The sequence below is a fragment of the Oncorhynchus mykiss genome, chromosome 12, assembly GCF_013265735.2.
Source record: "Oncorhynchus mykiss isolate Arlee chromosome 12, USDA_OmykA_1.1, whole genome shotgun sequence".
Taxonomy (NCBI): domain Eukaryota; kingdom Metazoa; phylum Chordata; class Actinopteri; order Salmoniformes; family Salmonidae; genus Oncorhynchus; species Oncorhynchus mykiss.
The window spans coordinates 76,360,082-76,383,762 of NC_048576.1; the positions used below are offsets into that span (position 1 = coordinate 76,360,082).

Here is a 23,681-nt window from a genome sequence, read left to right on the forward strand (position 1 = left end):
ATGGTTTGGACAATTTTGAGCACAAGGTAGGAGTATAAACCATCCATTTCTTGCAGTTACTAAAATGTACTGTATTAATACTGTAGTGCTCAAATGTATGTGTTTCTTAGTGTTCAACTTGACACTCGTATTTGTTACATTAACTGTTATTCATTTGTAGGACCAAAGCTGGATAACTGAATAAATAAATACACATTTACTCACAATTGGTCAATGATTTTTTTTCTCCAGCACTTATTCAGTCATGCAGTAAGCACAATGACATCAGACGAGGAAGAAAAACAACTTTATTTTAACAAAAAAGCTCCACTTGGTGCCAAGTTACAGTCAGTAGTATTAGCTTGTAACAGAACATAATGCTGTTCTCACAGTGCAAACTAAATCATTGGAAATTGTAGTTCTCATAAAATAAGACTTCCTACAAGACACTTGACCTGGTAAGGTACACCATATGGCCCACTCCTGCATGACACGGCAACACTTTGGCTAGTGTACCAAGCCACTCCATCTGAAGTGTTTATTCTATCACACTCAACAGCCTCCAGTACAACTGCTGCCTGATGGGGCATTCAGGGAGACATAATTCCCAAGCGCAATAAGGTTGTAAGTTTCACATCCGCTGCGATTGGAGTGACTCAAAAGGAAATGTTTCCCAGTTGCAAACATTAGTTTGCTTATAAAAATCGGCATCAAAGTATGAATAAGTCAAGCAAACAATGTTCCAAAGTCATAGTTAAGGATTCCTGACTCAACTTTGCATATCATCCCACATCAACATCCAAACAGGGCTCAGGGCGTACAAGTGGAGCATGATTAATGTTAATGTACTTAATTTGGCGTAGAGAACCAAATACAGATTAATCCAGTTAAATCCTAACACCATGTTAAGATACTAATTCTGTCAGCAGTACATTGCTATGGATATTGTAACAAACATGATTCTAAACTGATGTTATTACAGGGAAAGGTAATGTTGGACAGTGCTTCACTTGTCTGATTACAGCAGTGCCCTCTTAATGCGCTGTGTGACTTAATGAAATGGTCCCTTTCATGTCAGCAAGCGCAGCTATATACATTCGGTAATCTTTTTTTTTTTTTTTTTTTTACCTTAAAAAAAAATCAGTTAAGGACTAGTGGGAAGAGGGGCAGAGCAACAGTGTCTTGCCCTGTTCATATGTCATCTAAAGCATGTCCAGATGATCCAGAGCCCTGTCCAGCTACGCAAATGAATGAAAGCTAATTAGGATATTTTTATTGGGCACCTCTCCAGAAGTATTACGTGAAAAGATGGGGTGATGGTCACTGAATGACAACCATCTGGTTTGGTCTCATAGTGGAGAAATGTTTGAACGTGGTGGTGGTCCTGTCCCCTCAGTACATGGGGGCAGAGAGGTGACTCTTCTTGATCTGTTTCATGAGGATGCTGCAGCACACCAGGGCTGTGATCTAGGAGCAACAGGAGGAGATAGGGAGGAAAGGGTTAAGCAGAAGGGGATGAGAGCAGGGTGAGCGATTTTTTTCCCCCCCCCCCTCCCCCTTCTGGATTAGAACACATGAAGCGACAGATGAAGGTATGGGTTACTACAAAGGAGAAGCAAAAGGTTGAAAAGGGAAAACATCAAAATCTTGGTTTGCTTCAACTCTCCTCTGACAATCAGTTTCATCACATTCAGCCCGGTAACAATGTGTAACACAACACCCGTCTGTTGCTCTCTTCTAACCAGTGCATTTCTGACCCTGCAGCAACATATCCACTGGTTCACTAATTTGACCACTAAACTGTGTGTCAGTGTGTACCTACCAGCATAGCAGCAGTCCCAAGGAAGAGGCCCATCACCAGAGGCGCTTTGGACTCAAAGAGGTTGAGGATCACTGTGGGGCAGGCCTGCAGGGGGACAGAGACCAGAGGGGGGACGGGTTAGGGCCTTGGGCTAAGTACATCTAGGCCAGCCTCCTCGATGCCCCTATAGGGGAATAAACTAAGTAACAAATGTAATTTGTCACAGTCTTGACAGATTAGAATAAAAACAAATATGTAAAATAGTCAGTTATACAGCCAATATGAAAAACGACCGTATCCTATGCACCTGTACAGGGCCGGTCATGGCTGTTCTGCCACCCTAGGCGAGAGAAAGAAATTACCACCCAGCAAAACTACGTATTTTCCAGATGTTGAAATCAAGTTTATTTTCAGTTCTATTCTATTTTTAACATGTCAGTGCATTTTTGTTTGATTGGGCGACATTTAGGTTTGGCTCTTTGATTGGAGAAACCTGCATGTTGCATATGTGTCCATCTCATTACATTGTCATAGATTATCTCCAGCCTGTAGGCTACAGAAAAAGGCCACATACTCTTTCTACAATATCCTGTATTTGCTACATGATTTACGCTAGATAATGTTTTTGACAGAATGTTGGTGGAGCGCTGCAGCAATGCGTCTCTCCAACAGCACCCTGGAGAGGCGCACTGTGAAAGGACAAGCTAAAAATGTTGCTCCTTTGAGGAAGTGGGCATAGGGCGGCATCAGCGCTCACCTAAAGCCCATTTACCATTGATTGAGTGAATTTTTCTTTGTTTTTAGGTAGAATAATGTGAGGCTTTATGCGTTGTTGGTGCGTCTTGTTCAGCTTAGCTTAGAAAATGCCACCCTCGTCAATCTGCCTCCACCGGCGTCTGCCTAATGAGCGGGCCAGCCCTGCACCTTACATATACTCGCAAATATCCATTGGCTGGACAGCAATGCATTAAATACATTGAAGTTCAAGGTGCACATGTTTCTCAAGTTTATAGGATTTGGCCTATAATGAACACACTCACAGGGAGAGTTAAGGTCTCCCAAATGCCAGTTTCGGGACATGTTTTTTTAACCAAGAGGTCCAAGGCACCAATGAGTCCACAGCAGTGCAACTAGAAGAGAGAGAGAGAGAAAAGGCAAGTGCAATTCAGAATGTGTACATAATTGTTATAGAGCTGTGGATTGAATTAGCTCTGATGGAGTGAAATGTGCCTAACTCTAGCTGTGATGCTATTAATAGTTTGGGAATAGGTTTGATCTTTACCACATTGTGGAACATGGACAGGGTAACAGCCAAGCCAGGGTCTCCTTTGTCCACATACTGAGCGTACACAGTCATATAGAATTTTGCCAGCTGCTCACCCACCTGCACAGCACAAAGAGAAGACGACAACACATGAGGTAGAGTTACACTGTTGACTACTACCATTTCATGAAATAGCACAGGGTTTGGTGATCTGCGTGAAAGGGAAGCCTTGGCTTGAAGTTGTTTATCATTCATAATTCTCTCGCTCCCTCTTTCCCTTCCCTCTCTCACCTCATCGCTTCTCATGTAGGCGAACACACCGGCTGCAATCTCTACTACAGCCAGGATAGCCAGCAGGCAGGAAAACTGGGAGGGACAGGTAAACAAGTCAGGTAAACAGCAGAACACATACGGTATGAATTACCATACATAAAACCCCAGTATATGTAGAAACTTCCCTTTACATTTCCGTATTTCTTATGTGTTGTGACGTTAAATGTATGAACAATAAATAAAGTTGAATTTAAAGTTGCAACAATGACAAAAGACCATGACCTTTCTGAGAAACTGTGTGAAGGTTACAGTGTGCCTCTAAAGTAAATCACTGGCTATCTTCACAAGCTACTCAAGCATAGAATTGCTAACATTCCTCAACATGAGAGCGATTACATACTGTATGACACGCTCAGTCATGCATCCAATAATAAACCACACAGAGAAAGCAATCGCTGACGCAAAATGGCAACAGGAAGCTCTGAGCAAGATAAATCATTTACTGTGATTTCTACCTTGAACCTGCAGCCAAAAACAAGTTTCAGCTCATCATAGCTGTAAATTAGTAAGCGCATTGCTTTGTCAATTTGAGATACGAAGCAATCATAATTGCATCATCTGTTTCTCTCCGACATCAAAAACTGTAGTGTGTTTCGTAGAGGAATAGCTAATAATAGTTTGGTTTATTTCATGCTGTGAAAGTGTTTTCCAAATCTAGGGACTTTGTTAGAGCCTTTGACCTCTTCCTTGAACTCACTATCCCTAAGAACTGGAAACCTGTTGCTATACCCATGGTGGTGGTAAACCAGGAAACAGGTCACCCACAAAAATGTCCTGCAGCAAAGCTTCATACAGGAAGCAAGTATTTCCTATCTCGAGCTCTTGTTAAATGGAAGCTTAAAAGTCTTTGGCTTTCTCAGACAGAGGCGAGATTCCCAGTGCTCCTCTATGGTTGCAAAGTGCACCATGGCTCGAGGTAGCGGATCAGTTGAGGGATTGATGACAAGTGCTTGCTAGGCCCTTGAGGTCAGCGGTGCAGCAAGGAGAACCTGAGAATTCTGTGGTGGGAAAAAGCAGCAGGATCACTCAACAATCCAAATGCTCCCACGTCACAGATTAGATTTCCACTGGTGCTTTGTGGGTAAGGGCTTTGGGTGACATATTGGACTGAACAAGTTTAGATACTTTCTAGTGAGGAACTCTTATTAGGAAGTGAAACTAACATGCATGTTCTTATTTGTAACGGTTCTCCTCTTCATCTGAGGAAGAGTAGTTAAGATCGGACCAACATGCAGCGTGGTAAGTGTACATGTTAATATAACAGAACACGAAACAAAAATAACGAGAATGTAAGAAACGAAACAGTCCTGTCAGGTGAAACACCACAAAACTACCACCCACCAACACAGGTGGGAACAGGCTACCTAAGTATGGTTCTCAATCAGAGACAACGATAGACAGCTGCCTCTGATTGGGAACCATACCAGGCCAAACACAGAAATACAAAACATAGAACAAAACAGAATGCCCACCCCAACTCACGCCCTGACCAAACCAAAATAGAGACATAAAAAAGGAACTAAGGTCAGGACGTGACATTATTAGCTAAGGTTACTTACCTCTGCCCACTCAAGCCTCTAAATCAGGGCTGTCAAATACTTTGTGCCCCCACTTCAGTGTAGTGTAACTAATGGAAAATGGATGCTGTTTTTCTTTGTTGTAGCTTACCACTGCCAATCCATTCATATTCTCATTGCATGCTCCATAGTCTCCGAAAACAGCCACGAGCAATATCACTGCTCCTAACGCAATCAACACTGACACACCTACAGTATGAGAGAGAGCGAGAGATGCCCATTTGTCAATGTTCGCTGTTCAGCACTAATCATTTTCCAGTAACACTTAAGTTATACTTTATAAATGGTTTTCAAATAGTTTATAAGTCATTAATAAAACAAAGTTGTATAGTCTGTCTATCCATGATTTACAGCTGCAAAAAGCTTTCCAAAACATTTGGGTCTGAAATTAGTAGAGCAGAGTTGTGTGAGCTCACCGATGACAAACTGTTGTGTGTTGAGGTCTATGTCGAAAAATCCTCTGGTCTCAGAGCTGAACCTCAGCCACAAGCCCAACCCGAACATCGCAAAACCCACCAGCTGTCAGAGGAAGAAACAACAAAAACTGTGCATGAAACAGTTTGTGCAACCACATCTAAAGATCAGTCTCACACAAGATGTTACAAATATAGTGTAAAAGATGTTCTAGTAAGTTGCGGCGAGCAAACCCGGATCCGGGATCCTATTTATAGACCTAAGCTCATTACCATAACGCAATGTTAACTATTCATGAAAATCGCAAATGAAATGAAATAAATATGCTAGCTCTCAAGATTAGCCTTTTGTTAACAACACTGTCATCTCAGATTTTCAAAATATGCTTTTCAACCATAGCAAAACAAGCATTTGTGTAAGAGTATTGATACCTAGCGTAGCATTTAGCGTAGCATTTAGCGTAGCATTTAGCGTAGCATTTAGCATAGCATTCAGCATGCAACATTTTCACAAAAACAAGAAAAGCCTTCAAATAAAATCATTTACCTTTGAAGAACTTCAGATGTTTTCAATGAGGACACTCAGATAGCAAATGTTCAGTTTTTCCAAAAAGATTTGTGTATGAGAAATCGCTCCGTTTTGTACATCACGTTTGGCTACCAAAAAAACCTGTATCCAGGAGTGTATTTATCCCTGCAAGCTCATTAGCATAACGCAACGTTAATTATTCATGAAAATCGCAAATGAAATAAATATGCTAGCTCTCAAGCTTAGCCTTTTGTTAACAACACCGTCATCTCAGATTTTCAAAATATGCTTCTCAACCATAGGAAAACAATCATTTGTGTAACAGTAGCTAGCTAGCGTAGCATTTAGCATTAGCATTCAGCAGACAACATTTTCACAAAAAACAGAAAAGCATTAAAATAAAATAATTTACCTTTGAAGAACTTCAGATGTTTTCAATGAGGAGACTGTTAGATAGCAAATGTTCAGTTTTTCCTGAAAGATTATTTGTTTAGGAGAAATCGCTCCGTTTGTTGCGTCACGTTTGGCTACCAAAAAAAACGAAAATCCAGTCATCAATACGCCAAACTTTTTTCCAAATTAACTCCATAATATCGACTGAAACATGGCAAACGTTGTTTAGAACCAATCCTCAAGGTGTTTTTCACATATCTCTTCGATGATATATCCTTCGTGGAAGTGTGCTTTCTGTCCTGAATCCCAGGAGAAAATGCCAGCAACTGAAGATTACGCACCAATTTAGACAAAGGACACCGGGCGGATCCCTTGAAAACGTAGTCTCTTATGGCCAATCTTCCAATGATATGCCTACAAATACGTCACAATGCTGCAGACATCTTGAAGAAACGACAGAAAGCGCAGGTTCGTTCCTGCTGCATTCACAGCCATATAAGGAGACATTGGAAAACAGAGCTTCAGAAATTCTGCTCATTTCCTGTTTGAAGTTTCATCTTGGTTTCGCCTGTAGCATGAGTTCTGTGGCACTCACAGATAATATCTTTGCAGTTTTGGAAACGTCAGACTGTTTTCTTTCCAAAGCTGTCAATTATATGCATAGTCAAGCATCTTTTCGTGACAAAATATTGCGCTTAAAAACGGGCACATTCTTTTATCCAATAATGAAATAGCACCCCCATAGATTCAACAGGTTAAAGGGATACTTCTGGATTTTGGCAACGAAGCCCGTTATCTACACTGCTCAAAAAAATAAAGGGAACACTTAAACAACACAATGTAACTCCAAGTCAATCAATAGACAACAGGTGGAAATTATAGGCATTTAGCAAGACACCCCCAATAAAGGAGTGGTTCTGCAGGTGGTGACCACAGACCACTTCTCAGTTCCTATGCTTCCTGGCTGATGTTTTGCTCACTTTTGAATGCTGGCGGTGCTTTCACTCTAGTGGTAGCATGAGACGGAGTCTACAACCCACACAAGTGTCTCAGGTAGTGCAGCTCATCCAGGATGGCACATCAATGCGAGCTGTGGCAAGAAGGTTTGCTGTGTCTGTCAGCGTAGTGTCCAGAGCATGGAGGTGCTACCAGGAGACAGGCCAGTACATCAGGAGACGTGGAGGAGGGCAACAACCCAGCAGCAGGACCGCTACCTCCGCCTTTGTGCAAGGAGGAGCAGGAGGAGCACTGCCAGAGCCCTGCAAAATAACCTCCAGCAGGCCACAAATGTGCATGTGTCTGCTCAAACGGTCAGAAACAGACTCCATGAGGGTGGTATGAGGGCCCGATGTCCACAGGTGGGGGTTGTGCTTACAGCCCAACACCGTGCAGGACGTTTGGCATTTGCCAGAGAACACCAAGATTGGCAAATTCGCCACTGGCGCCCTGTGCTCTTCACAGATGAAAGCAGGTTCACACTGAGCACATGTGACAGACGTGACAGTCTGGAGACGGCGTGAAGAATGTTCTGCTGCCTGCAACATCCTCCAGCATGACCGGTTTGGTGGTGGGTCAGTCATGATGTGGGGTGGCATTTCTTTGGGGGGGGGGCCGCACAGCCCTCCATGTGCTCGCCAGAGGTAGCCTGACTGCCATTAGGTACCGAGATGAGATCCTCAGACCCCTTGTGAGACCATATGCTGGTGCGGTTGGCCCTGGGTTCCTCCTAATGCAAGACAATGCTAGACCTCATGTGGCTGGAGTGTGTCAGCAGTTCCTGCAAGAGGAAGGCATTGATGCTATGGACTGGCCCGTCCGTTCCCCAGACCTGAATCCAATTGAGCACATCTGGGACATCATGTCTCGCTCCATCCACCAACAGACTGTCCAGGACCACATTGCACCACAGACTGTCCAGGAGTTGGCGGATGCTTTAGTCCAGGTCTGGGAGGAGATCCCTCAGGAGACCATCCGCCACCTCATCAGGAGCATGCCTAGGCGTTGTAGGGAGGTCATACAGGCATATGGAGGCCACACACACTACTGAGCCTCATTTTGACTTGTTTTAAGGACATTACATCAAAGTTGGATCAGCCTGTAGTGTGGTTTTCCAGTTTAATTTTGAGTGTGACTCCAAATCCAGACCTCCATGGGTTGATACATTTGATTTCCATTGATAATTTGTGTGATTTTGTTGTCAGCACATTCAACTATGTAAAGAAAAAAGTATTTAATAAGAATATTTCATTCATTCAGATCTAGGATGTGTTATTTTAGTGTTCCCTTTATTTTTTTGAGCACTGTATATACTTCCCCAGTCAGGTGAACTCATGAATACTGTTTTCATGTCTCTGCATTCAGAACAGTGCTTTATATTTAGATGCAACACTTTTGAGCTAATATTCTATAAGAGGAACAGGAGCTCAATCAGTAAAAATGTGCTGTCAAGCACTGAGTTTGAAGGCAGGTAAACTAATGCTTATTAGCATTAGCAAAATGGCTGGAAGTCTATGGTACAGTTGAAGTCGGAAGTTTACATACACCTTAGCCAAATACATTTAAACTCAGTTTTTCACAATTCCTGACATTTAATCCTAGTAAAAATGCCCTGTTTTAGGTCAGTTAGGATCACCACTTTATTTTAAGAATGTGAAATGTCAGAATAATGGTAGAGAGAATAAAAGCTGAAATAAATCATTTATTTTATCACATTCCCAGTGGGTCAGAAGTTTACATACTAATTGAGTGTATGTAAATACTAATTGAGTATTTAGTTCCTTTTTTATGTCTCTATTTTAGTTTGGTCAGGGCGTGAGTTGGGGTGGGCATTCTGTTGTATATTCTAGGTTTTGTATTTCTGTGTTTGGCCTAGTATGGTTCCCAATCAGAGGCAGCTGTTGATCGTTACCATACTTAGGCAGCCTGTTTTCCCACTATGGGTTGTGGGTAGTTGTTCTGTCTTTGTATTAGTTACCAGAAGGAACTGTTTCGGTTGTTCTTTTTGTTTACTTTGTATTGTAGTGTTCAGTTTAATAAAATGACGAACACTTACCACGCTGCATATTGGTCCGATCCTCCTCGGAAGAGGAGGAAAACTGTTACATTGGGTCAAATGTTCCTCGGGTAACCTTCCACAAGCTTCCCACAATAAGTTGGGTGAATTTTGGCCCATTCCTCCTGACATAGGTGGTGTAACTGAGTCAGGTTGGTAGGCCTCCTTGCTCGCACACGCTTTTTCAGTTCTGCCCACACATTTTATATAGGATTAAGGTCAGGGTTTTGTAAAGGCCACTCCAATACCTTGACTTTGTTGTCCTTAAGCCATTTTGCCACAACTTTGAAAGTATGCTTGGGGTCATTGTCCATTTGGAAGATCCATTTGCAACCAGGCATTAACTTCCTGACTGATGTCTTGAGATGTTGCTTCAATACATCCAAATAATTCTCCAGCCTCATGATGCCATCTATTTTGTGAAGTGCACCAGTCCCTCTTGCAGCAAAGCACCCCCACAACATGATACTGCCACCCCTGTGCTTCACAGTTGGGATGGTGTTCTTTGGCTTGCAAGCCTCCCCCTTTTTCCTCCAAACATAACAATGGTCATTATGGCCAAAAATATATATTTTTATTTCATTAGACCTGAGGACATTTCTCCAAAAAGTACAATCTTTGTCCCCATGTGCAGTTGCAAACCGTAGTTTAGCTTCTTTATGGTGGTTTTGGAGCAGTGACTTCTTCCTTGCTGAGCGGCCTTTCAGGTTATGTTGATATAGGACACCTTTTACTGTAGATACTTTTGTACCTGTTTCCTCCAGCATCTTCACAAGGTCCTTTGCTGTTTTTCTGGGATTGCACTTTTCCACCAAAGTACGTTCATCTCTAGGAGACAGAATGCGTCTCCTTCCTGAGAGAGGTATGACTGCTGCGTGGTCCAATGGTGTTGATACTTGCGTACTATTGTTTGTACAGATGAGCGTGGTCCCTTCAGGCAATTGGAAATTGCTCCCAAGGATCAACCAGACTTGTGGAGGTCTACAATTATTTTTCTGAGGTCTTGGTTGATTTCTTTTGATTTTCCCATGATGACAAGCAAAGAGGCACTGAGTTTGAAGGTAGGCCTTGAAATACATCCACAGGTACACCTCCGATTGACTCAAATTATGTCAAATTGCCTATCAGAAGCTTCAAAAGCCATTACATAATTTTCTACAATTGTCCAAGCTGTTTAAAAAGGCACAGTCAACTTAGTATACAGTGGGGCAAAAAAGTATTCAGTCAGCCACCAATTGTGCAAGTTCTCCCACTTAAAAAGGTGAGGCTTGTAATTGTCATCATATGTACACTTCAACTATGACAGACAAAATTAGAATTTAAAAAAATCCAGAATATCACATTGTAGGATTTTTTATGAATTTATTTGCAAATTATAGTGGAAAATAATTATTTGGTCAATAAAAGTTTCTCAATAATTTGTTATATACCCTTTGTTGGCAATGACAGAGGTCAAACGTTTTCTGTAAGTCTTCACAAGGTTTTCACACACTGTTGCTGGTATTTTGGCCCATTCCTCCATGCAGATCTCCTCTAGAGCAGTGATGTTTTGGGGCTGTTGCTGGGCAACACGGACTTTCAACTCCCTCCAAAGATTTTCTATGGGGTTGAGATCTGGAGACTGGCTAGGCCACTCCAGGACCTTGAAATGCTTCTTACGAAGCCACTCCTTTGTTGCCCGGGCGGTGTGTTTGGGATCATTGTCATGCTGAAAGACCCAGCCACGTTTCATCTTCAATGCCCTTGCTGATGGAAGGAGGTTTTCACACAAAATCTCACGATACATGGCCCCGTTAATTATTTCCTTTACACAGATCCGTCGTCCTGGTCCCTTTGTAGAAAAACAGCCCCAAAGCATGATGTTTCCACCCCCATGCTTCACAGTAGGTATGGTGTTCTTTGGCTGCAACTCAACATTCTTTGTCCTCCAAACACGACGAGTTCAGTTTTTCCCAAAAAGTTATGGTCAGATGAAACCAAAATATATGACATTCTCCCAATCTTCTTCTGGATCATCCAAATGCTCTCTAGCAAACTGCAGGATTTGAGTCCCTGGCGGCGTAGTGTGTTACTGATGGTAGGCTTTGTTACTTTGGTCCCAGCTCTCTGCAGGTCATTCACTAGGTCCCCCCGTGTGGTTCTGGGATTTCTGCTCACCGTTCTTGTGATCATTTTGACCCCACGGGGTGAGATCTTGCGTGGAGCCCCAGATCGAGGGAGATTATCAGTGGTCTTGTATGTCTTCCATTTCCTAATAATTGCTCCCCCAGTTGATTTCTTCAAACTAAGCTGCTTACCTATTGCAGATTCAGTCTTCCCAGCCTGGTGCAGGTCTACAATTTTGTTTCTGGTGTCCTTTGACAGCTCTTTGGTCTTGGCCATAGTGGAGTTTGGAGTGTGACTGTTTGAGGTTGTGGACAGGTGTCTTTTATACTGATAACAAGTTCAAACGGGTGCCATTAATACAGGTAACGAGTGGAGGACAGAGGAGCCTCTTAAAGAAGTTACAGGTCTGTGAGTGCCAGAAATCTTGCTTGTTTGTAGGTGACCAAATACTTATTTTCCACCACAATTTGCAAATAAATTCATTAAAAATCCTACAATGTGATTTTCTTTTCTCATTTTGTCTGTCATAGTTGAAGTGTACCTATGATGAAAATTCCAGGCCTCATCTTTTTAAGTGGGAGAACTTGCACAATTGGTGGCTGACTAAATACTTTTTTGCCCCACTGTATGTAAACTTCTGACCCACTGGAATTGTGATACAGTGAATTAGAAGTGAAATAATCGGTCTGTAAACAATTGCTGAAAAAATTAATTACTTGTCATGCGCAAAGTAGATGTCCTAACCGACTTTCCACAAATTTCTTGTTAACAAACCTAAGTTTTGGCGTGGTTGAAAAACGAGTTTTAATGACTCCAACCTAAGTGTGTAAACTTCCGACTTCAACTGTATATACTAGTATGATAGCAGTTACCATATACTTCGTCATTGTGCTAATGCTAGTTAGCATTGCGCTACACTAGTTAGCAACTTCCTTCAAACTGCATGCAGAGACATACAAATTGTATCCATGAGTTCATCTGAATTCTGAGGAAGAAGATAATGGGCTTCATTGCCAAAATCCCAAAGTATCCCTTTCAATGTTACTATGAAATCTACAATGTTCAATTAATCAATTAAATTCAATTGATTGTCAAGAAACACCAACATTGGGTGTGATGAAAACCTTTTTTTTTTACAGTACCAGTCAAAAGTTTGGACACCTACTAATTCAAGGGTTTGTCTTTATTTTTACTATTTTCTACATTGTAGAATAATAGTGATGACATTCTCTCAATCAGCTTCATGAGGTAGTTACCTGGAATGCATTATAATTAACAGGTGTGCCTTGTTAAAAGTTATTTGTGGAACTTCTTTCCTTAATGCGTTTGAGCCAATCAGTTGTGTTGTGACAAGGTAGGGATGGTATACAGAAGATAGCCCTATTGTTCAACTGTTCAGAGGAGACTGCATGAATCCGGCCTTCATGGTTGAATTGCTGCAAAGAAACTACTACTAAAGGACACCAATAAGAATATACTTTTTTTGTGCCAAGAAACACGAGCAATGGACATTAGACTGTTGGAAATCTGTCCTTTGATCTGAGTCTCGAATTTGAGATTTTTGGTTACAACCGCCGTGTCTTTGTGAGACGCAGAGTAGGTGATTAGATGATCTCTGCATGTGTGGTTCCCACCGTGAAGCATGGAGGAGGAGCTGTGATGGTGTGCAGGTGCTGTGCTGGTGACACTGTCATTCATTTATTTAGAATTCAAGGCACACTTAACCAGCATGGATACCACAGCATTTTGCAGCAATACACATTCCCATCTGGTTTGGGCTTAGTGGGACGATAATTTGTTTTTCAACAGGACAATGACCCAACACACCTCCAGGCGGTGTAAGGGCTATTTGACCAAGAAGGAGAGTGATGGATTGCTGCATCAGATGACCTGGCCTCCACAATCATCTGATCTCTACCCAATTGAGATGGTTTCGGATGAGTTGGACCGCAGAATGAAGGAAAAGCAGCCAACAATGCTCAGCATATGTGGGAACTCCTTCAAGACTGTTGGAAAATTATTCCAGGTGAAGCCGGTTAAGAGAATGCCAAGAGTGTGCAAAGCTGTCAAGGCAAAGGGTGGCTACTTTGAAGAATCTCAAATAAAAAATATATTTGGATTGTTTAACACTTTTTGGTTATTACATGATTCCATGTGTTATTTAATCATTTTGATGTCTTCACTATTATTCTACAATGTAGAAAATAGTAGAAATAAAGAAAAACCCTTGAATGAGTAGGTGTTCCCAAACTTTTGACTGGTACTGTATATTGAAAGCCGTAACTCCCCCCGATGTACTGTGAACATTTCAGGCCTCTAAGACCAAGAAATGTATTCAAAATAGCTTCTGAAGTTTCATTATTGTATGTTTGTTAATGGGAAAATATGGCAGTTCTCAATTTCCTGAAAAGTTTGTTTTGGAGATGAGGTTCATCCGACAACGATGATTGGTAACATGATGACAATGTCATCATGTAATGTCAGGTGCAGCACTGTTTTGCAAAAAAGGACTACAAATAAAGAGTCTAGTTTGGGAAATCTAAATAAACAAGACATTAAGAAAAAAAATTAAAAAGAGGCATTCCTTTCTAAGCACAGAAAGCAACAGAATAAATACTGAACGGAATAGCTTCCTTAACCAGGGGCCAGGACTAAACTTGTTCAACAAATTAAACAGCACCCCTGTGTGTGAACTAACCACACCCCAATGATGCAGTAAGTCTGTGGTTTTGCAACTGTCGGCTCATATTTCACATGATTTAGGCCTGCTTTTCAGCTGCAAGGTAACTGTTCTTTTGTTGCGTCTTTTGTAATCTTATTACATTGATTGGATATAAAGGTCTGACCAGAAGGGTCACCCAAGCAGATTGTCTGTATTAATGCCAACATTTTGAAATTTAACATGAGAAACAAAACTTATCATTAATTTCCATTAATGAAGGAGAAGTTCATAAATGGAATGAACTTGTGTGTGAGTACACAACATATGCACACACGCATACCGACAAAACACAAACACACTTTTACACATAATTTGCTGATGCAACTTTATTTTACTCTTATTGTCTATCCTGATACCTAGTCACTTTACCCTGCCTTCATGTACATACCGACCTCAAATACCTAGTACCTCTGCGCATTGATCTGGTACTCCTTGTATGTAGCTCCATTCTCCTGTATTTTATTACATTTTTTGTGTTACTATTTCATTTGTATTGTTCTTTTAAAACTCTGCATCGTTGGGAAGTGCTCATAAGCAAGCATTCAATGGTAAAGTTCACAGCAGTTATTTTCGGGCATGTGACAAATCCAATTTTATGGACAACTGTGAGCAACAGACATGAATTGGTACTTTGATGGGAAAGTGGTTTAATCAGTCAGACATGTTATTAGCAGCAGTGGAAATATACAGAGATGGTAGCAAGGGTCTGGACAAAGATACATCTCATTTAAATTATTTGACTTTAAGCAAAGCTTATTTCCAAATCAGAAAATGGCAAATGCTGCCTAGGTTGATCAAAGATAAATAGACCATTGTAAATAACAATTTGTTCTTAACCCACTTGCCTAGTTAAATAAAAATAAATACATTTGAACTCTTCACCTACCACAATGAATTTACATTTTACATCAGCCCCCTTCTCTTTCTCATACACACCAAATACCAATGTGTTACCAATAGGCCTACAGTTAGTGAGATTACGGATACTTACGGCAAAAATGATGTTGAAAATGATGAGGAAACACTTGCACAGCTGGCCACATCCGTCCAGTGCCATGGTCAACGCTACACGCAGGAAGTCAGAAATACAGTTTGGTGTCCTGTGAAACGAATTGCATATGTTCAAACATCTAAATGTTTACAATATGTGTGGGGAAAAAGCGGTAATGGGTAATAGACTGTGTCGAGGGTTGGTGTAAGTATTTCGTTAACTATAGAGTATCATAGCCAGGTTTGAATCACTGCCGAGGTGAATCTTTCATTAGAAACATTTTGTAACAGTTTGTGTTTGATATTCTACCTCGATCTACAGTGAGGGAAATGTAACGCAAGGCTGAACAAATATAAACCTACCTTGATTCTTTGCGCTAAGATCAGTCTCTTCACACTGCAGAATGCAACTGCGACACCAAACCGTTCTTAAATTTCAGACGATTTGTGTGAAGAAGACAATTTATTGTTGGATTTGGTCTGGGTTAATTCCAACCCCCGGGCCGATTGAATCATTTGATTGGATTAGGTTGTTGAGTGACGGACTGACCGGGGGGGGAGTACACCTCAGAAGACGAGTAGACAGAGGGTAGCAATGATGAAGAAATGAAACTTATCTTTGGCTATTTCTGGGAAAACATTTTCGTTATGCGACAATCAAAGCCCTTTTTATGTCAGCCTAAAACCCCAAACAGCAAGCAATTAAGGTCAGGTCGTTCTTCAAGATGTTCAAACGTTCAAAGATGACCAGCAGGGTCAAATAATAATCACAGTGGTTGTAGAAGGTGTAACAAGCCAACAACTCGGGAGTATGAAACAAAGCAGGTCCAGGACAAGGTAGCATGTCCAGTGAACAGGTTATGTCGTAGACATAGTCGTAGACAGAACAGTTGAAACTGGAGCAGCAGCATGACAAGGTAGCACGTCTGGTGAACAGGGACAGAGTTTCATGGCCACAGGCAAAACAGCAGAACTGAATCAGCAGTACAACCAGGTGGACTGGGGACAGCCAGGAGTCATCAGGCCAGGTAGTCCTGAATCATGGTCCTGGGGGGGGGGGGTGTTTCTTTATTTTCTACATTGTAGAATAATAGTGATGACATCAAACTATGAAATGACACATATGGAATCATGTAGTAACCCAAAAAGTGTTAAACAAATCAAAATATATTTTATATTCTTCAAAGTAGCCACCTTTTGCCTTGACAGCTTTGCACACTCTTGGCATACTCTCAACCAGCTTCATGAGGTAGTCACCTGGAATGCATTTCAATTAACAGGTGTGCCTTGTTAACTATTTACATTGACACCCCCCTCCATTTGTTTCGTACACTGCTGGTACTTGCTGTTTATTATCTATTCATAGTCACTTCAATCCTACCTACATGTACAAATTACCTCGACTAACCTGTACCCCAGCACATTGACTCGGTACCAGTACCCCCTGTATATAACCTCGTCTGCTTCCAACTCAACCTCTCAAACACATAGATCCCCTGAACGCAGCTCACTCTCCAGATCCCAATCACCTGAATTCTGATCACCTGTTCACACACCTGTATGTCATTATCACACACTATTTAGTTCAGTTCTTTGCATCCCATCATTGTGAGGCATTGTTTGTTTTGTGACACACTCGTATTCGGAGCGCTGGTTTGAACGTAATTGAATCCTCCTGTGTATGATAGTTTTTGCCTGCCTCACTAACGACGCCTTTTGCCTATTCCCTGCCTGTACCTTAGCCTATCGGATTTCCTGTTATCAACCTATTGCCTGATCTCCCTGACAACGTTACTAGCCTTTTCCCTGCCTGTACTGTTGCCTTGTTGGACCCCCTGTGTATGACCTTCTGCCTGCCCCTGGACCCAGCTACCTGCCTCCTCCTGTGGTCCTTTACAATAAACACCTGCTGCTCCCTGCGCTTGAAACCAGCTCTCATCGTTCATTACAGTTATTTTGTGTTACTTTTTATTATCTTTTACTTTAGTAGTACTTTTTGGTAAATATTTTCTTAACTGTTCTTGAACTGCACTGTTGGTTAGGGCTTGTAAGTAAGCATTTCACGGTAAGGTCTAAACTTGTTGCGTTTGGCACTTGACAAATGAAGTTTGATTTGAAGGTCAGTCAATCCGGAAAATGTCCAGAAATGTGAAAGTTTCTTCAAGTGCAGTCGCAAAATCCATCAAGCGCAATGATGAAACTGGCTCTCATGAGGACCGCCACAGGAAAGGAAGACCTAGAGTTACCTCTGCTGCAGATAAGATCATTAGAGTTACCAGCCTCAGAAATTGCATCCCAATTTAAATGCTTCACACAGTTCAAGTAACAGACACATCTCAACATCAACTGTTCAGAGGAGACTGTGTGAATCAGGCCTTCATGGTTGAATTGCTGCAAAGAAACCACTACTAAAGGAAGTAACCGGAAGTTATTTTTCGTAGCATGTTAGGAGAGCATTTTAGCTAACCCTAACCCTTTTCCTGACCTTAAACTAATTCTCCTAACCTGCTATGAAGAAGTTACTTCTGGTCGTAGCTGTATACCACCTAGTCAACCCCCCCCCCCCCCCCCCCCCCCCCGACTGAGTTACAAAAAAACACCATTGGTTTGGTTGGGGGCCCCCTTATTTCTGAGGTCAGACCTACCCTGAGCACAGCCATCACACACACCACAGGAGGTTGGTGACGATTGGTGGGAACTTAATTGGGGAGTCGGGAATGTGGTAATGGCTGGAGTGCCATTCCATTCACGCCGTTCCAGACATTATTATGAGCCGTCCTCCCCTCAGCAACATCCACTGACACACACACACAGGTGTACATGAACAACTATTACATTGCAGTTGATCGGTGTATCATCAGGACGCAAAAGGCTTTTGCTTCACCTTTGGTATGTTAACTTTTTGTGGTGGACAATCTCTTCCATAGGAACCAGATCCAACTGGTTTGACTCTGTTCAATGATCAATACATTTCCATGGCCCCAAGAAATTCCATGATATTACAGGACAGAATTATGGCAGGCCTGCCCTCTCTGGGCCAAAGCAGACAATGGAATGACCCCTGGAAGTTCATAGCAGGTTCAGTAGCTGTTGTTGAGAGGGCTGTGATAGCACTGATGGACACCCATCTCAAAGTGGCTGCAATAATGTTTTCTGAAGTAGTGATGCTGAAGGGATTGTGGAGGAGCAATCACAAAGGTGAAGTAGAGATAGATTTGAATTGGTTGTTGCTTGTTTACCTCACACCTTGTAAGTTAAATTCATCTTTGATGTTTTTTTTTGCTGTGATTTTCTTGCTTTCAATAAAAATGTGATTGTTATCACAGAAAGGGGGGGGGCACGCCCCATTCACAACGACGGGGCTGCAGTGGAGCGGGTCAAGAGCTTCAAGTTCCTTCAAGGTCCTTGGTGTCCAAATCACTAAGGACTTAAAATGGCGTACACTCATGCACACGGTCGTGAAGAAGGCGTGAAAGCCCCTCTTCCCCCTCCGGAGGTTGAGAAGGTTTGGCATGGGCCCTCAAATCCTCAAAACATTCTACAGCTGTACTATTGACAGCATCTCGACTGGCTGCATCACTGCTTGGTATGGCAATAGCACCACACTCGATTGTATGGAGCTACAGAGGGTGGTGCGGACAGCCCGGTACATCACTGGGGCTGAGCTCCCTTCCGACAAGGACCTCTATATCAGGCAGTGTGAAAGGAAGGCCTGGAAAATTGTTAAAAACTCCAGCCACCCAAGCCACAGACTGTTCTCTTTGCTTCCACATGGCAAGCGGTGCCGGTGCATCATGTCTGACACCAAGAGGCTCCTGAATATCTTCTATCCCCAAGCCATAAGACAGCTAAAGAGGTAGCGAAATGGCTACACAGATTAATAGAGTTGACCCTTGTATTTTATTTTGCACCGTCTCTATGCACACTCACAGGTATACACTCACGCACACTGACACTCCAACACACACACAAACACTCACACCATCATTTGCTCACACACATAATATGCACATACATTTATACTGACTCTACACACACGCACACCCACTCACATACAATCATCATATATGCTGCTGCTTCTCTGTTTATCATATATCCTGATGCCTAGTCACCTTATCCCAGTTTGGGGGGAAATATGGTACTGGAGCTGACTGACCCTGTATATAGTATTCTTACTTACCTTCTCATGTTCTTCATATCTACCAAAGGAGGTTGGTGTCACCTTAATTGGGGAGGATGGGCTTGTGGTAATGGCTGGAGCACAATAAGTGGAATGGTATCAAACACATGTTTTTTATGTGTTTGATGCCATTCCATTTGCACCATTCCAGACATTATTATGAGCTGTCCTCCCTTCAGCAGCTTCCACTGATTTATATTTTATTTAACTAGGCAAGTCAGTTAAGAACACATTCTTATTTACAATGACGGCCTACCCCGGCCAAACCCTAACCTGGACGACGCTGGGACAATTGTGCGCCGCCCTATGGAACTCCCAATCAGTGCCAGTTGTGATACAGCCTGTAATTGTACTAGGGTCTGTAGTGACGCCTCTAGCATTGAGATGCAGTGCCTCAGACTGCTGCGCCACTGAGCACCTCTATCACTCCAGTATCCTTGCACATTGTAAATATGGTACTGGAGCTGACTGACCCTGTATATAGTATTCTTACTTACTTTCTCATGTTCTTCTTATTTTTTATTTCTCGTGTGTTTTTGTTCTACCTTATGTTATTTCTTGTTATTACATTGTTATTCATTACAGTTTTTGGGGTTTAGAGCTTTGCAAGTAATCCATTTGTCCAGATTTGTGCATGTGACATTAAAAACTTGAAACTTGCATGTCCATTGATTAAGTTGTTTGATATCCACCAGGCGTCGCACTATCATTAAAAAAAACATGCTTTCATATCAGTCCTGTAAGATAATTCGCCTTTGAAGTTTCCTAGGTTTGAGTGGTTTAATTAAAATAGATCACCTTTAACATGTGTTTAGCCAGGCCTATACTATCCTGCGTCTTTTCTCACACATACGTACTCTACATTGTTAAATTCCTAGTTGTGTGTTATTTTAGGCCTACCCCATCTATTCCTTCTTTAATTATAACCCCTCCCCATCTGCTTCATTAGCTATATCACCGCCAACTGACTAGTGAAAGTCAATTAAAGCGTCGGGGGAAACTGTTTATACTCGATTCCTTGTTCTATTCCTTGACTTGAGACACTCGCTCAAGCGTGGAAGCTGCATGCAGAGGGGTGCGTGCGCGCAGTCGTAAAATAAAACGAGGATAAATACCTCGCCATAAATCGTGGCAAGCAGTCTCATATTTACACACGAACAATCCCCTGAAAAAATAAACAAACCAATTTACACGTTTACGAAATGCAATTATTTAAATGTAATATATCGGTAATGACAAAAATCGTAAAAAGACATGTGAGGTAGGCTACTCTAAATGAAATGCCATGGTGTATGTTACGGTAAAAAAAAAAAAAAAGAGAGAGAGAAGGGGGTGCAGGAGGGGATACGACAGAGGAAAAGGAGGGGAATATAGAGAGGGCAGATCTAGGACCCGTCTAAATGGTTTACCCCTATAGTCATCTTAGCACATGGAAAATGTAAAAAACTGACACCAGATCAGTGTACTCTTTGTGGCCCGTTCCATACCACACCAATCGGGACATACACGATAGAGAGGAAATCGTGTTCCTCGCCAGTCCGTACACGCCACTAGAATTCACTGAACATACTGCGAGAAAAAGGAGGGTGATAAAAAGAAGGCCAGGAGAAAGAGAAGGTGAAAGCAAAGAAGGGCTTAAAAAATATATTTGGTTGGGAGCGGAGGACGCATTGGCTTCGCAAGGAGAAGATTAGCGATTCAAATCATTTCCTAAAATTTTCTATATTCGGCGAATAAAAAAGTATTGTTAGCTAGCTAGCTACTGTTACGAGGTAGCGGAATGTGTAGCTAGCTAATTAGCAAGGAATTAGTGTTTTGTATTTACTTGGTTTACGTGTTCTATTGTGCCTATTTTTCTAACGCTAGTAATCGTGTGAAATGTGCACGAGCCACGCATGGTCATGGTGTTCTGTGTTGATTAGACAATAACAATCTAGCTAGCGGTACAATACATTTGGCCAAGAAGACCAGCTACAATCAGCTATTTGCACATTCAGGGAATAGCGTTCCTTGTCCCAGAATAGGGAATAAGTCAAAGGTAGCGTAGACTAGCTGCCGTCCAATGTTAATGTCGACCGACGTCGCATCCATAATGTTACCCGTTACTCGGGGAATGATGGACAGGGAAAAGGACATTGATACAGAAACCGGACCCCACGCGAACACGACCGGGGGTCCAGCAGCAGTAGTCCGGGGAATGAAACGAGGGGATCCTGAGCAAACAGCTGCAGCTTTGACCGAATTAGCAGGAGCAGAGTGCAAACGGCCAAGGATAGACGGGACGGTGGGTGTTGGTGACATTGGACAGGTAAGGAGTAGAACATTAACAAATGAAGCAAAATTGTTGTTTGTTTCCGTTCGATGAGCTGTTTTCATTGAATGCGTGCAACATTGTAACCCCTGCATTAAACGATTTCATTTCAATAGCACGCTACGTCTATTGTTTCAATAACATCAGTGGGTCATGGTTCTGCTGACAGGCAGGCCCACCTATCAATAGCTTGCCTCGTCGCATCAACTGCAGTAACGAACGTGAGGTAGAATTACAATCTAGGTACTAAACGTGTCTTGCACATTGTTCGGTGCTCGTGGCAGCTAGACTAACACCATGATTATGGCCGAGACAAAGGTAATATGATAGCCCACAGTTTATCGGCAATGACAGTTAAACTACAGCATAGATCCGACGATACACAAGGGCCTTTAATGCATTTACGTGCACTGCATTTATGTACACACTGATATTCCCGCCTTTACCATGATGGTCTGTCTTTTGTCGTTGGACATCACATCAAAGCCTCCGACACAGGAGGGTACTCTCATTGGGAACAGTAATTTGTGCCAGTCCCCCTGGTCTGTGATTGGAGCTAGGTGCTAAAAAGAGGAGAGAGACAGGGGGTTGGGGGAGGGGTCACTATGGGAGAAACAAAGAACAGACCCCTTTTCGTGATAAGGGAGTAGGAAGGAAAGGGGCTTTAGGATACCTTGCCTCTAGCTATGGGCCTCTCCATGACTTGACTGCTGATACAGCATAGCAACAGTACTCTGCTCTTCGGCTAAACAGTGATATTACATGCACATACAGTATCTGTAAGCATCATTGAAAATAGCTGACATAGTGTTTTTGTTTGAGGCAGCAGTCAAACATGGTTCCGGGTCAGCTGTGGGTAATTGAATCCTGGGGATTGGGAAAATGTTTCAATTGGTACTGCTGCATACCTATTGCAATGACAAATGGGCAGGCCATGTTCCTCACACCATATAATGGATGAATGGTGATGACAAAAGGTTACGTGTAGATGGTGTGACAATGAGAGGTGCAACAGGATCTCGCTGCCAATCACTTATATTGATATCCTGCCGTTGTGGGTCAGGCTGGAAAAACGCCCACAGAAGAGAGGGAGGAAACAGGAGGATAGAAGGCAGGATTTACAGTATGAGAGAGAACACTTTAACACGAGAGAAGGAGAAAGATGTAGAAAAATCCTCTATGCAGCTTAGGTTTGACGATAACTAAAGGTAAACATTAAGAAATTACAATGGTGGTGCTTGATGTAATTAGACTGGATTACATCATCCAGTCCTGTAGGTGATATCATGTTCAGTGCTGAGAAGATGAGTTCACAAAATATTTTTGGTGCAGCAATAGATAGCTATTTGATATTCATACCTGCCCAGAGGACAGGATGGGTAACAGCCTAAATCATGGCTGACATATTAAATGAGAGAGGAGTGTCCTCATCTCCATCCTCTTCTTTTGTTTCTGTCATCCTCCCCCTAAGGCATATTTCCAGATTGCTAATTGACTCCTGGTCCATAGAATTTGAGTGTGCACTGCCTGTGAGACAAACCTCCCCACCCCTGTTCACTGTTTCTACTGTCCACTGTCTCTCTCTGTCTCTGTCTCTCTCTGTTTCCCACTATGCAGTATTGATGTGCCCTAGCCTAGTCCAGCATGGTAGTGTACAGTGTGCTGTATATGCCTCCCTCCGGCTCCTCGAGAGCAGATTTTTCCTATCATTGGCAGTAAAGCGGCTTTGTGTCGCGCTAAACGAGATCAAAGCTCATTTAGGAGAGAGCATTAACCAGACTGATCGCTTCAAGGGGAGGAGAGTAAAGGGGGGAGAGGGTGGGCGAGTGTTGAAGGGGAAACTACGATATAAACAAACCATTAAGATTATACAGTTTTGCACAGATAAGCTCCAAAGGTGCAGTATTCTTTGAAACTATCAGGCTACCAGGGAATGTTGACTAGTAATAGCGGGAACATTGGCTGTCATTAAAACCCCAAAGAAAAAAGTAGTAGTTATAATGTGCAGCACACTAGTGGACACTCACTAAT

General features: G+C 42.3%; 2 protein-coding genes across 10 annotated transcripts in view; one reads left to right on the forward strand and one right to left on the reverse strand.

The window, feature by feature from the left end:
* Positions 1-1,086: 1,086 nt before the first annotated feature.
* LOC100135986 (CD9 protein) lies at positions 1,087-15,644 on the reverse strand. The gene is given in 9 exon segments (NM_001124324.1): positions 1,087-1,446; positions 1,802-1,885; positions 2,821-2,910; positions 3,063-3,164; positions 3,336-3,410; positions 5,046-5,143; positions 5,371-5,473; positions 15,161-15,269; positions 15,523-15,644. Coding segments are annotated over 8 exon segments (693 nt in total). The 5' UTR covers positions 15,227-15,269; positions 15,523-15,644; the 3' UTR covers positions 1,087-1,371.
* A 5,090-nt stretch (positions 15,645-20,734) lies between these two features.
* LOC110538324 (RNA binding protein fox-1 homolog 2) overlaps positions 20,735-23,681 on the forward strand; it is a 38,570-nt gene continuing 35,623 nt past the window's right edge. For 2 of the 9 annotated variants that reach the window (XM_036938500.1, XM_036938503.1), the window contains exon 1: positions 20,750-21,647. In XM_036938500.1, the coding sequence (XP_036794395.1) occupies positions 21,402-21,647 (246 nt within the window). In that variant the 5' untranslated portion in view covers positions 20,750-21,401. Of the gene's footprint in view, positions 21,648-23,681 lie in introns of all 9 variants that reach the window. The other 7 variants (XM_036938504.1, XM_036938502.1, XR_005035140.1 and 4 more) reach the window with 7 other exon arrangements.